Genomic DNA, 15,045 nt, shown 5'->3' on the forward strand with positions numbered 1-15,045 from the left:
ATTGGCACATTGACTACAACATACGTTATTTACATTTCATTGGTCCTCTTGTTTTTGCATGTGTTCATAATGTCATTGTATGATAGCATGGCCAAAAATTATGACCGCAAAATTTGACTTGTTTCAGTGCATTATTATCACAAATAAAACAACTGACTAAGCAACTATGCAATATGCTTACAAAATCTTGCACATTTAAAAAAAAAATTAAGGATGAAAATGTCAAATTTCCTAGGCCGGACATCACTTTTGGCCACTACTATATGGCAGTTTATTAAATTTTCAACTGTTGATGGAACTCATGTTCACATCATTGCTCTAACTGTAAATGAGGAGACATACCATTAAACAAAGCATTAGTAATAATTTGTGATAATTTTGCACAATGCAAAGCATTTAAAAATACATTTAAATTAAAATATTTCAGTCTTAATTTAATAATTTTATTGTAGTTACAGGTGTTGTGCTGCTGTGACTTCACATGAGCTGGCTCAATATTGGTTGATTCAGAGGTCGAGGTTGGCCATTTTGGGTTGACATCATTGTAGTCCTTAGTTCACGACACTTAAGTGTCACCTCAGTCAACACTTAAGAATCAGTCTTAGACTTTACTGAAAGTTGCTTTTAGCTTCTTTATAAAAGTATCCTACTCTTAGAAAAGTCCTACTTTTTACTAAGAATATTTTGACACTTAAGTCAAAGCTTAAGACTATTCTTAAGAGCATTTCTGAGAAGTTTTATACATATGGGCCCTGGACATATTCTTTACAGGTGAGATTCAATAATTTTTGATTTTTTTTCTTAGCTACATTTTACCAGATACCAGAAAGAAAAGCCGCCAGAAGACTCGCATTATAAAAAAGACTCCGGACCCTGTGTATAACCATGCCATGGTGTATGATGGGTTCAAAACAGGGGAAGTCAGTGAGGCCTGCTGCGAATTGACTGTTTGGGATCACAACACCCTCGCCAATCAGTTTCTTGGAGGTCTGCGCCTCAGTCTCGGAACAGGTAACAAAATGTCTTACTATCAGCCATGATTATTCTACTCTGCTAATTAAAAGGCTGTTTATATGCATATTACCAACATTTTATTAGTCACTTAGTCGCAGAAAAAAACTTGAGAGAAATAGGCCTTTTGTGTACATAGAAAAAGTCTTAGATCTTTGAGTTCAGCTCATGAAAAATGGGGGCAAAAACAAAAGTGTTGCGTTTATAATTTTGCAACTTTACATGGCAGCTCAATCTAATGTTAGCCTAGAAAGAAGTGCGCAGTTCACGTGTTTGTGCGGAGTGTGGAAGCTGAACAGTAGCGCGCTTGGGCTACTGCATGACAGATGGAGGCGCCAGTGCGATCATTTGCTCTTAAAATACTTCGTCATTTTTGATCATACAGATAAGAGTAAAGCATCTTTTGTATCTGTAAAGACTCTACATTTATTCGTGTGCACTCAGAATAACAACGAAATGTTGCGCTTTTGTAAAATAATGAAAGCAAACAGGATGCGTTTTCTGCCGTCTCTGACTCTGTGAACTTGAGCACGTCACTTCGAAACTCTGTGTATGCTTGCCTTATTACAGACATTGCGGAGATGACGAGTCAGTGTTGCCGACTTCATCTCTTAAACCGAAAACAGAAAGCACTGACTAGTGTAACAATAAATTATTAAAACGTTAATGCAGTGTACTTGCTGTTTTTCTTTAACACATTCATAATTATTATATTTGCCGGTGTGCTGTGGCAAGCCTTTTTTACGTGCGCTTGAGCGCTTATAAGGCTATGTAGGCAATTAAAGGCTCATTATTAATTGGTGGCTGACTAAATACTTTTTTTCCCCACTGTATATGGTTTATTAATAAAAGTGCGACTAATAATTGACTAATGCTTAAAATTAACGACTACTAGTCGACCAGAAAAATCTTTAGTCGAGGGCAGCCCTAATGCATATTGACTGTTTACGAGAAGCATACATATAAGAGGCTGACAATTAGCTGAATATATAGCCTGCTTGTTTAATTAGTGACACTTAGCCTGCATTTTAAAATCTTTATTTGAATGTGGCAATTAACATTTTTATTTTAAAACCTTTATTTGAATATGGCAACATAATATTGCGCTCTACAATATTTCTATGAATAAATCTCTGACAGAGACTATCAGCTAATGACTGTGTGCATAGTTAGTAAGTATGCGGACATCATCCATAGCAACAAGGTCAACCTTACTCTTAGCCTAAGACTTCTGTCTATTCCTTAGTAAAAGTTTGTCTCAGCAGCTTTGTGAATAGGTTTTAAGAGAAAACTCTTAGCTAAAAACTTTTACTGCTATTTAGGAGAACTCTTAGTGGTTAGATAAAATGTTTTGTGAATACGGGCCCTGATTTTTGTGTTAGTCCTGATCTAAAAGCTGATGGCAGGTTTCTTGAAGCCATTCCATTAACAGTGTCTCTCTTCACTTGCAGGACAGAGCTATGGCAAAAAAGTTGATTGGATGGATTCGATGGATGAGGAAATTCAAATATGGAAAAGAATGTTGGCCAATCCAAACAGCTGGGTTGACGGAGAGCTTCCCCTGAGGTCCTCCATGACCCCAAGGAAATAAACCTCCTGAAGTTGTGGCCTCGAATGTTTAGTTGCGAAAGAAAAACAATTGTTGGTTCCCAAAACAAACCGAGCATTTTCAGTTACCAAATCAGTTTCTTCATTTCAGTCCTTCTCTCAACAAAAAAGGATTTTTCTGCAACTTATAAAGAGTATATGAAATATGTTGAGAACTTAGTTTGAACATCAGATATGACTATTTGCTATCGAGAGTATGTGTAGTCAATAATGCTTAATCATATTAAATAATTTATCCATACATAAATTGATGTGTTAAGATATGTGATTGTAGTGATTCTTTCCAAAATAAAAAAGTTAAAGAAAACATTGATGTTTGATTGTTCATTGAAAAAAGATAAGCATTTAGATAATAGTTTTTTCTATTGTAACTCATGCCAAACAGTTTTTGTTAAGTGATCTGTATTTATGAGCTGTGATTGTGAAAATGTAAATAATTTCACAGGTTTCCTCTAAAATAAATGTTTAATACAGTATATGGGTAGTTTATGCATATGTATCCATAAACCTTTTTTTACATCAACATCAAGTTTTTAAGTTAAAATGTATAATGACAATTGTATTTCTTAAATCCGGCAACAGGTCAAAATTTCCTTTGAATTTTTCACCATTTTAAGCACCATTTTGCCTTCACTTCACAACACAAATTCATTTTAAAAGCCGCAAATATTCCAAATAGTCGCTCTAATTTATATGAGATCATAAAACTGCATAGATAATAATTTTAAGTAGTATTAATAATACTACGATAAGTAATATCTTTCTCTCTCTCTCTCGCTCCCTTTCTTTCTCTAAATATATATAATTTCTATCTTATAAAAGGGCTTTAGATGGAGTTAATCAGGGGCCGTATGTATAAAGCCGTTTAGAGTAAAAATGTTGGTCCTAAGTGTGTCAAAATTCTATGAATGACGTAATTTTACTCTTATTCCTAGACTTAAGAATAAGAGTGATTCATAAAGGTCCCTAAGTGTTAAAACTAGGTCTCAGCACCTAAATTATTTAAGAGAGCTGAAGAGGTCTCCTAACCGGAGTAACAAGATGGCAGCAAAGAGAAGGAGACGAACACTTTCCAGCGAAGATATGACATATTGGAGTTATATGATGATATGGAGTTCTTAAACGATACGAACTTGATTGTCAAGATCAAAAAGTCATTTTTTTTTGTAACTGACAAAGTAAGAAATTTAATAACCTCTTCCACTCAACAAGTCAATGCTCTATAACTGCAGAAATGAAAGTAGTAATTACATTTTTTTTGGCAGGAAAATTGGAAAAATGCAGCAATGCACCAGTGATGACACAGTAAGCAGGGTCTTACATATTGTGGCACTAACCCCACCAAACACAACAGTGGCCAAAAGTGATGTGTGGAGTTTTTTCACACACCACGTTTCACTTAAACCATGAGAAAACACTGACCAGTGTTGCCAACTTCTTTTAATTGAAAGTTGATGGCATCATAAATGTGAGTTCACTGATCTATATAAATATAAATATAGATCAGTGGGAGAGTGATTGGGAGGGGTGAGGAAGTCACTACATCCAGTGACAAAATCACTAAATTGGCAACATTGTGACATTAACTACAACATAAGTTATTAATATTTCATTGGTCCTCTTGTTTTTGCATGTGTTCATCATTTCTTTGTATGACAGCATGACCAAAAATGATGGCCGCACAATTTGACATGTTTCATTTCATTATTATCACAAATAAAACTAAGCAACTATGCAATATGCTTACAAAATCTTGCACCTTTTTTTTTTATTAGGGGTGAAGATGTCAGATTTGAAGATGTCAAACATCACTTTTGCCCACTTTTTGAACTATATGGCAGTTCACTGACTTTCCAACTAACCGCCAAACCATGCTCCAAAAAAATACACTTTTATGAGGATTGTGGGCTTTTCTGGAGTTGTTGGAGCCATTGATGGAACTCCTGTCATACCAGACATACATGACATACCAGTAGAAAATGAAGCATCAGTAATAATTTGTGATAATTTTGCACAATGCAAAGCATTTAAAAAAATACATTTAAATTAAAATATTTCAGTCTTAATTAAATTATTTTATTGTAGTTACAGGTGTTGTGCTGCTGTGACTTCACATGAGCAGGCTCACTATTGGTTGATTCAGAGGTCGAGGTTGGCCATTTTGGGTTGACATCATTGTAGTCTAGACTTTACTGAAAGTTGCTTTTAGCTTCTTTATAAAAGTCTCCTATTCTTAGAAAAGTCCTACTTTTTACTAAGAATATTTTGACACAAGTCAAAGCTTAAGACTATTCTTAAGAGCATTTCTGAGATGTTTTATACATACGGGCCCAGGGTATTATTGTTAACTTAAACTAAAACCAGGTTTAAAATACTATTCTTTTAACTTTTAATTCTTTTAACTGAAATGAAACATACATATTTTATTACTTGATATGTTAAAATAACTGAAACCGGGGGGAAAAATCTATTTAGACATTTAAAAAATTATAAAAATGGCCAAAAAACATCAAAATTACAAAACTTTAAAATGAAAAATATTAAATATTAAAAAATAAAAATACTAACAAAAACTCTAATTTAAAAAACATTGGTCCTCTTGTTTTTGCATGTGTTCATCATTTCTTTGTATGACAGCATGACCAAAAATGATGGCCGCACAATTTGACATGTTTCATTTCATTATTATCACAAATAAAACTAAGCAACTATGCAATATGCTTACAAAATCTTGCACCTTTTTTTTTTATTAGGGGTGAAGATGTCAGATTTGAAGATGTCAAACATCACTTTTGCCCACTTTTTGAACTATATGGCAGTTCACTGACTTTCCAACTAACCGCCAAACCATGCTCCAAAAAAATACACTTTTATGAGAATTGTGGGCTTTTCTGGAGTTGTTGGAGCCATTGATGGAACTCATGTTCACATCATTGCTCCAGCTGTAAACAAGGAGACATACCAGTAGAAAATGAAGCATCAGTAATAATTAGTGATAATTTTGCACAATGCAAAGCATTTAAAAAAAATACATTTAAATATTAAAATATTTCAGTGTCTTAATGAAATTATTTTATTGTAATTACATTAAATGATTGGTGTTGTGCTGCTGTGACTTCACATGAGCAGGCTCAATATTGGTTGATTCAGAGGTCGAGGTTGGCCATTTTGGGTTGACATCATTGTAGTCCTTAGTTCACGACACTTAAGTGTCACCTCAGTCAACACTTAAGAATCAGTCTTAGACTTTACTGAAAGTTGTTTTTAGCTTCTTTAAAAAAAGTCTCCTACTCTTAGAAAAGTCCTACTTTTTACTAAGAATTTTTTGACACTTAAGTCAAAGCTTAAGACTATTCTTAAGAGCATTTCTGAGATGTTTTATACATACGGGCCCAGGGTATTATTGTTAACTTAAACTAAAACCAGGTTTAAAATACTTAAAATATTCTTTTAACTTTTAATTCTTTTAACTGAAATGAAACATACGTATTTTATTACTTGATATGTTAAAATAACTGAAACCGGGGGGAAAAATCTATTTAGACATTTAAAAAATTATAAAAATGGCCAAAAAACATAAAAATTACAAAACTTTAAAATAAAAAATATTAAATATTAAAAAATAAAAATACTAACAAAAACTCTAATTTAAAAAAAGCAACAAAAAAAAACACTGATTTCCAAAAAGTATTTAATGTGCATTTTAAGTACAGCATATCTTTTATATTTTTCAGAAAAAAAGAGTGAAATCAAGTTAGATGTGTGATGTTTTTTAGCACACATAAATCTATCTAGTTTAACCCTACTGTAATCAATTAAGATCATTCATTCTACTCCAGCAGGAACTTAACATGAACATTCTTTTTCCATTCTTCTTTTTCCGACAGCGTTTTTTCCATTGCGGGAAGTTAGCCAGAGCGTATAAATGGAGCACTGTTTTCTGGAATTTTTACAGTAACTGTACACAGTCTTCTGCTCTGGACCAGTAAAGATCAATGTCAAACCACCTGACTGCTTATCAGAGCTAAGTGTAAAGTGTTGACATAAATGTTGGTTAACATATTCACATAACTCACAAGTGGCAAATTGACTCCCTCTGATTGACAAATGAAAGCCCTAAAACAAGCCTGAAATTAAAACGAGTTAATTAGATTCAACTTTTTCCTCTGTTCTCAGAGTTTCCTATTTATTCGAAGGACTAAATGAAAACACATGCTTTCACTCAAGTCTGCCGAACAAAAAGGCCAAAAACCCTGTATGTGCACTTTACTCTGAAATAGGTTTTAGTAAAATCTAGGCTATGTGCATCAAGGACATGGTGCAGTTATGTAGCATAAAAGGAATTCAAGTAAGTATTTAATATCATATGTAAACATTGTACATTATCAAAGGCTGATTTCAAGCATTAAAATATCTTTCAAGGTAAAAATGTTGCCATTTCTCGCATTCCTCATTTGGATGATCAAATGTGACCTACGTACTGTAATGAAATGTGCCCCTTGTAAACCTGAATGTTCTTCAGTCTTGAAATGAGACTTTGAAGGAGGTTTAATAACTCAGTAAAACACCATCTTAGTTTTCAACCAAAACTCTGGCTCAAGCTAGTTCAAGGTTTATAGCCTGGATGAACCCACGCCACCAAAAATGAAGTGTTTCAAAAGTGTTTAGCATAATTGTTCAACATCGTTTATTGAACAATTAGAAACTGAGAAATGCATCACAGTTTGTCATCAGGAATTCTGGTTTATATTATTCCGATTATGCTATTCTGGTTATGTTATTCAGATTATCTATCTGTTTATCTAAAACAAAAATCTCCCATGTTTTCAATCATTGTAATGCCTATATGATCTTCAAAAGTCAAGATTTTCCAGTGAGACTGTCTTGAGAAACTTTAAAACCTATTTTTGTTTTAAATTCCATTTTAGGTTCAAAATGGAAACTTGTAAAGTACACATATAAAAGGTAAATGCAGCCAAGCTCATCTTTTACTCTCGTTTGGCAGACTGTAAGATGTGAGGCGGCTGGACATACCTTTCAGCCTGCCAGTTTAATTGAAAACAGCAGGGTCTAGTTCTGTTAGTTCAGAACGTTCTGCCATACCGATTACATTATAGTGTGCCATAGTATAAATGTGCAGTGTCTAATTGTGTGTGACTTATGGAATAGCACATGTTTAATATCCTACTTGCATCCATAGCAGGACCACAAACTGTGTCTAAAAATAAACGTCGTTTTGTACTCAGCGCCATGGGGTGCGTTTTTGAAGCAGTGCTTAAAGGCTTTGTAGAAACAGCTTGTCTTGGTCTATTAGGTGAACTTTACATGGCATTAACATCAACCATTTTAATTAGGCTACATTAAATATTCACACTACACCCAAAGCTCCATGGTTACATTCAAGCCTTCTTCTTGGCAATGTATTTTGGACAAACAAGTGAGTGGTTATAGGCCTTGTGGTTTGTGGTGAGGTTTATTCAGCAGCAGCAGTAGCCTACAGACTAAAGGCAGCTCGACATTAAGCAGCATCATGTGATTTCCTCCAGCATTTTAAGCAGCTCCAAAAGTTTTGGGATACATTTGAGGGTGAATTTATCTTCTTTACTGCAGGAATGAACTGTGAAGAGACTCCAATTGTTGAGAAACAAAGGCAAAGGACATGGCTAAAGCTTTCATAAGCTTGAGTATCATCAATCAAATGGCTAACAAATGAAGAAAACACAATGAGATTAAAGTTGGCAAAGTCTTCTCACTTTTTACGAAGGCTAACAAAACTATGTTATAAACCGTTTTTGGGCTCTTGGCTAGTTTTTAACGAAATGAGAGACGCAAATTGTGTAGATGACTTAAGTTAAGTTATTATCTAAAGCAAGAAACAAACCTAAATTAAATTAGAATATATTGTAAAATTCATAAGAACCTTTAGCTTTTGTGTTTTTGTCCTTTGCCGTCTTTGTCCGTATGCTTTCGTGAAGATTCTTCCTACTTTATTTGTGTTTGTGTGCGTGTGTGCGTGTGTGTGTGTGTGTGTGTGTGTGTGTTCCACTGAAACAAAAGATAAGACACGAATTAGGAACTATTCATTCTTGAGAAGTGGGACAAAACAGGGTGCAAAATTGAAAAAAATTAAACCTTGTACTCAGACAAATGAAACTACATTTATGTATCTTATATGTACTAAGCTACTGAGCTATGCTTTGATACAACCTCCCGACTTTTCTCTTTTTTAACAAAATGTGCTTTTTTACCTTGGACTGTGTAATATAATTTCAGCTTTATCTTTAACAGCATTCAAGATGTTTTTAACATTTCAAAACACATTCTCGTGTTAGCAGACAGATTACACTTTCACATGTGACCAACAATTCCACAACAAATATAAAATATCATAATGAAATATTATCAAAATATTCAACTGACGGACTTTCACATGTGACCAATAATTCCACAACAAATATAAAATATCATAATGAAATATTATCAAAATATTCAACTGACGGAGGTGAGGAAAACCTGAATGTGATTTGAACTATCAAATACATTGAATCAGTCAATTACTGTATTAAAACAAACACAACAATCAGTGAGTATGTTATTGTTTATAAAGCTTTTATTCAAGAGTCACATTTAAGTATTTTGATATATCATTGGAACACAAAATCTTATGGTGGTGACATCTGACGGTGTTGACAAATTTGGCATTTCTTTCACAAAACCAATGGAGTTCATGTAGTAGCCATTTTATGTTTTTCTGTTGATGCTAGATGCTAATGGAACCTGCTTCAGGAGAATACAATTATCTAAATATTTCCAATAATTTCCTCAGAAATTGGAAGATGGTGTTGACATATCATGGCTGTGACACAGGAAATATTAACATTAAGATTTAAAACATTCTAAAACTATAAAACTTAGCAGAGCCTGTCTGACACTGATGTAGCCTACTCTGCAGAGGTGAACTGTGGCAAGGGGGTCCTTTAGAGTGACAGCTACCCCTGATATTCCCTGATTTTATTATATTTTATTGAATGTCTGACGGTGTTGACAAAAAGTGGGGACGCAACTTTAAAATCTTATGAAACATGCATGTGTCATTAAAAAACAACCTTGCTTTGATAGGAGATATTATTAAGTGTTGCTTTTGATAAAACAAGCTATTTTTCATCATTAAAAAAACATTTGTATCCATTTTATTGCATATGAATGATTGAACCCTTCTCTGTGGACACACTGTTTTAGATGTAGTGAGAGGACATTAAGAAACACAGATTTGGTATAATAATGAGAAAATTAAATTGAAGGTGATAATTGTGTTAAATACATTCTATTATTAATCCCTCATGACATTTAAAATTTTAAATATTTTTTATTTTTTAAACCTAATAGCAGTTACCATTGCTGGACCTGTTTTGTCCCACGTCTCAAGAATGACTAATTTATTATGATTATTTCTGTGAACTAGCCCTTATGGTCTGATTCATTCATGAGGAGCATTAGATGGCGATATGACACTGCGGTGACTCACATCGTGCCAATGCTGGAAAAATCCAAGTTATGCATTCTGTGACTTATTAAAGTACAATCCATAGTAATGTCGGCGGAAATGTACTAAATGAATTATACATGGAATTTCTGAGCTAAACTGCAATCGCATGTGCACAATGGAACACGTCTGCCATCTAGCGGGCGACTTTAATAAACGCGAGTCATTCTGCACAAAGGACAAGGTCTGTACGTTGTAGGGTAGAATGGCAGTTACCGGCGAAACAAGTAGGCTACAGTATATAAAATGGACGAATTGGAATGGAGTTTTAATAATGTATTGCCTTTCCCCCCTGGTTTTTAATGTCAAGTCAATGTACTTTTAATGTAGTGGTAGGTCTCATATTTTTCTTCAAGTGTAGTGATCGTCCAGAGCTCTTGTGCAGTAGCAGCTGTGATTTGGTACTTCTTGCTATTCTCAGCGCTGATAAGAACGGACAAATCACAGTCATTTATAATTACCGGAGGATATGTTAAAGGGGTAATATGATGCTTTTTTAAAGATCATTATTTTGTGTATTTGGTGTAACAGAATATGATGACATAATGTTCAAAAAACACATTATTTTTCAAATACTGTATATTATTGTAGGTCCTCTATGCCCCGCCTCTCTCAAATGCTTCTGTTTTCTACAAATTCCCTCCTTCCGACAAGCGCAGTCTGCTCTGATTGGCCAGCTGACCCAGTGCATTGTGATTGGCCGAACACCGCAAGCACTCTTCGGAAATGTAACGCCCCTTACCATAATCACGAGCTTCATCTTTCAAAAAAAAAATGTAAAGAACAGAGTCGCGTGACAGACACAGTGATGAAGCTGGTATGTGTTTGCAGTACACAAGCCACGGTTAAGACAGCTGACTCCACTGTGATGTGACGCTCTCTCTCTCTCTCTCTCTCTCTCGCACACACACACACACGATGCACAAAACTTTGCATTTGAACAGTCAATAGCAAATACTTAAACTAATAACAAAACAGTAGCTGATTCAGAAGCGCCAGATTGTCATAGCAAAGTCAGAATGACCTCCTCTCCTAGGTTCACGAAACAGTCGTCCATAAAATGCATTGCTGTTCTGATGTAAGTAATCTCAAAGATTCCTAAATGCACCTGCTTTCGGAAGGCCAAATAAAGTGCTTTTGCTTTCGCACTGAAACACACAGCGTCTCCCTGACATGGCTGCTTCAACACTAACTGTGGTTACTGAAACCACGCCTTCTTTCTTTGCATGAACATTTGGGCGGCATTATGCAAATATTTCCACATAGTGAGGTAGATATGTGGGGGTGTGTTAGAACAAGCCGTTTTAGGGGGGCGTGGCAGAGTCTTAACTTTGATAAAGAATATCTCTTTGGTTTTGAGACTTTAGTCTTTGCAACTTCAGGGATCTTATCTATGCACAATCAGCTTGTAACACTCCAAAGAGAAAGGAAACCTTGAAATCGCATCATATGACCCCTTTAATGTTATATGGCATGCTATAAAACGATTTTGTATAGAGACTGCTGGGGCGCTTGTAACAGGCAATCCTACGAATCATTATATTAAAAAGAAAACATCATATTTAAATGGCACAAACAGTATAAACGACCCAGCAAGACAATCATCACGCCCTGATTTAATGCTGCTTTCTGAGCCTTCCATCGCCCCCTGGAGGAAGACCCGCCGAATGCTTCAAATGCTTCATATGCATAATATGTGATCATTTATTTCTATATAATTTATCTTACACGTGATAGCAGTTTATTACAGTTTTTACAGTGCTGTCCATCATTTTATTCTAATCTACAGTCATGCAAAACTTACGTGTCTGTACTACAGGTCACTTGTGCACTGATGCTTTGAATGGATTTATATTTGATTAGTTATTTTCTTTGTGCATCAATGAAACCAATGCAAATGCATTTCTCTTAAATAAACGATTGTATCTGCTCGAGAGAGAGAGAGAGAGAGAGAGAGAGAGAGAGAGAGAGAGAGATGCCCAGCTTTGAAATAGTGACGGATCCTGTTATTCCAAGACAAGAGTTTTACACAGACCTAAATTGCATAAACATTTTATTCATCGTTTTTTTTTTTACTGTGAAATGTGGAATCTATATTAATTAGATGAAGATATCTATATATACTATATTTAAAATAAAAAGTCAGAACTGTAATTATTAACGTTTTAATCTTTGCTCAAATGCAAAGTTCCAGACCCATTATTGGATTACTACTATACTCAATACTATTGAAATTACAGTGTCACTTCTCGCCATGTATTTGAGCAAATCACAGCTTCAGTAGATAAAAATCCATCCAATCAGCACAAGCTTCCCCTAAAGCCCCGCCTCCCTGACAGTATTAATTAGTGTGGGCTTTGCTGTCCTCAGACACTGAGGAGACTGTGAACTCTGTGACTGTACAAGGACCACTGTGCGTTTGATCGCTGCATTTTAAACTGTCAATATGGTTGATGCATTTTGCGCAACTTGGAAACTGGTTGACAGCCAGAACTTTGATGAATACATGAAATCACTGGGTAAGTAAAAATAAGATATTATTTTGCAGAAAGACAGAATTCCTCTTAACAATTTGCACGTGCAATGTGCAATTGCACAGTCTGGTGTTTAATCGCATGACATTTTCTGAACAGTTTATATAATAATAATAATAGTTTTGTTTTGTCTGTAATGTTTTCTGATTTTTTATTTTTTATTCCACAGGTGTTGGTTTTGCCACCAGGCAAGTAGGCAATGTTACCAAACCCACAATTGTCATCAGTCATGAGGATGACAAAGTTGTGATAAAGACGCTGAGCACCTTCAAAAACACTGAGATTTCTTTCAAACTAGGAGAGGAGTTTGACGAAACCACAGCAGACGACAGACATGTAAAGGTTTGTGTGTGTGTTTTCCATTTCTTTTTTTAATTCACTGATGCATGCAGTGTCCACAGCAAATCTAAAATCAAAAATTTTACAAAACAATTTAAAGTACTTTTTGGCAGGTTAGGTCTATTTTTTCCTTACATGAATTTGACCATATGTGATATAATAATCATAAAGCACTACTAAAAAACTAACTTTCATCTTTTTATCTCATTTCAGTCCACTGTAACCTTGGAAGGAGACAATCTTGTCCACGTCCAGAGGTGGGACGGCAAGGAGACTAAGTTTGTTAGAGAAATCAAAGACGATAAAATGATTATGGTAAGTAGCATTATTAATATTAATTTAGAATTTTAAGTCAAATGTTCTGTTTAATCAGTGTTATGGATATTTAATGTTCCTAAATTTCCTCTCCTCGTCTCTGCTGTTTCCAGACCTTGACCTTTGAGGGTGTGCAAGCTGTCCGCACATATGAAAAGGCATAATGTCAAACAAATGAATGCTTCAGTATTACCCTGGCAACTTGACAATATTACAAGGGAATTTTTACATTGTATTCTCAACTGAGTTTTCCCCTTTTTAAGACATTTTTTGTAAGAACTTTTATATAAAATGCACATTGTGAAGTTTTTGTGAACATTGCAGAATGTCTTTAATGTAAGTGGATTGTATAATTGAGGCCTGCCTTTGTGTCATATTGAATGAAATACACACATTTGATCAAAAACTGACTCTGTTCCTTACTTTCTTATGCAAACACTTTAGTTTTCTCAATAGTCTGATAATAAAGGAAGTATAGTCTTAATATTTGTCACTTGAACAAGACAGTATATAACAGTATATAGCAGTTTATTTATGCACACATACATAATTTCCTGAAGCAGAATTGAGAGCTAAAAACATTACATTTATTTAAATCACAAACATAATTTTATACAATTTCAAAATAATTTTGTATTAATAAATTAAATGTATATTTAAATTAAAATGGCATGAAACCAAATGCGTATAGAATAAAAGAATGCATTTTTCTCTGAAGTGAACATTGTTCCTAATGGAAGATCGTATTGCTCTTTTATAGTAAATGATATCAATTCATCCAGTGCTAATGAATAATTCACAGTTTAGGAATCTTTTGGAGATGTTAAAAGGTTGGGGTTTTTCACAGATGAGTAATGTGCACTGTAGTTAATCAAATGAACCCAGCCACTATATAAGACCTTTGTTCCGAAGCACCATTGCTGTAAATTTAGCCTTCCATTTGCTCAAAGATCCCATACTTGATTTTGTGCCAAACCCACATACAACTTAAGAAACCAAACAAATAATGTATTAATTATACATATAATTTGTTCTATAACCATGAGGTACTGCACAGACCTGGGTTTACATGTAATTGAGTTTCATTACACATAATCCAGTCCGATTACGGACTGAATCCTGAAGTACTGGGATGATGACCATAAGGTATTAATGATCAGCCATTTCTCTGCTTTAGATGCTAATTAGAGTTTGACTTTGAGAGTCGATGCTGGGCCGCTTTAATCCACTGAGCAGATGGCCGACACACTCGAGTCATATCTGAGAAGACTGAATTTAACCTGTCGCCATTATTATTAACTATTTCACTGCTAGAGTTTTAAGCGCCCACTTGTGTATCATGAGAAAAAAGGCTGTCTGAAATTCTGAATGACTGTTTGTTTTACTTCTGGAGCTGTTTGAACACAGGCGACTGACTATTTAAAAGGCTCTTTAGTGCGGGCCATGGATATCTGCATTTGGATTGAAAATTCCAGCCTGGGAGAGGAACTGTCCTCAGTTTGTTTAATATAATGCTGTGATGAAGGATCACGAATCCTTTTGAAAATGGCCTGTAGTAACCCCTCCATAACTTGAACCTGCCAGGAGGGGACACGTTGTCACTGGGTCAAAGTTAATCCTATAATCCGTGTTGCCTTTATGTAGGAGCATCATTCGATCAATTTGACCAACCATGTTCAGATGCTGTAGCCTGTA

At 34.8% G+C, this 15,045-nt stretch overlaps 2 protein-coding genes across 2 annotated transcripts in view; both read left to right on the forward strand.

Annotated features, from left to right (window-relative positions):
- LOC107583465 (synaptotagmin-like protein 2) overlaps positions 1-2,918 on the forward strand; it is a 13,607-nt gene extending 10,689 nt beyond the window's left edge. The window contains exons 14-15 of the mRNA XM_016269669.1: positions 806-1,011; positions 2,463-2,918. Coding sequence (XP_016125155.1) covers positions 806-1,011; positions 2,463-2,602 — 346 coding nt within the window. The 3' untranslated portion in view covers positions 2,603-2,918. The remainder of the gene's footprint in view (positions 1-805; positions 1,012-2,462) is intronic.
- Positions 2,919-12,523: 9,605 nt separating this feature from the next.
- On the forward strand, positions 12,524-13,756 carry LOC107583466 (fatty acid-binding protein, brain-like). The gene is made up of 4 exons (XM_016269670.1): positions 12,524-12,681; positions 12,866-13,038; positions 13,249-13,350; positions 13,464-13,756. Exons 1-4 carry the CDS (start codon positions 12,609-12,611, stop codon positions 13,512-13,514), a joined length of 399 nt encoding a protein of 132 aa, XP_016125156.1. The 5' UTR covers positions 12,524-12,608; the 3' UTR covers positions 13,515-13,756.
- Positions 13,757-15,045: the final 1,289 nt, after the last annotated feature.

This window comes from Sinocyclocheilus grahami, unplaced genomic scaffold (assembly GCF_001515645.1).
Source record: "Sinocyclocheilus grahami isolate Dianchi unplaced genomic scaffold, SAMN03320097.WGS_v1.1 scaffold54.1, whole genome shotgun sequence".
In the NCBI taxonomy this organism is placed as follows: Eukaryota; Metazoa; Chordata; class Actinopteri; order Cypriniformes; family Cyprinidae; genus Sinocyclocheilus; species Sinocyclocheilus grahami.

What these genes read in the sequence shown, in the direction of transcription:
- LOC107583466 (XM_016269670.1), top strand. Translation starts at nt 12,609, where the DNA reads ATGGTTGATGCATTTTGCGCAACTTGGAAACTGGTTGACAGCCAGAAC. An exon ending in CAGACGACAGACATGTAAAG is followed by an intron (nt 13,039 to 13,248) that starts GTTTGTGTGTGT and finishes ATCTCATTTCAG; the next exon opens with TCCACTGTAACCTTGGAAGG. An exon ending in AAGACGATAAAATGATTATG is followed by an intron (nt 13,351 to 13,463) that starts GTAAGTAGCATT and finishes TGCTGTTTCCAG; the next exon opens with ACCTTGACCTTTGAGGGTGT.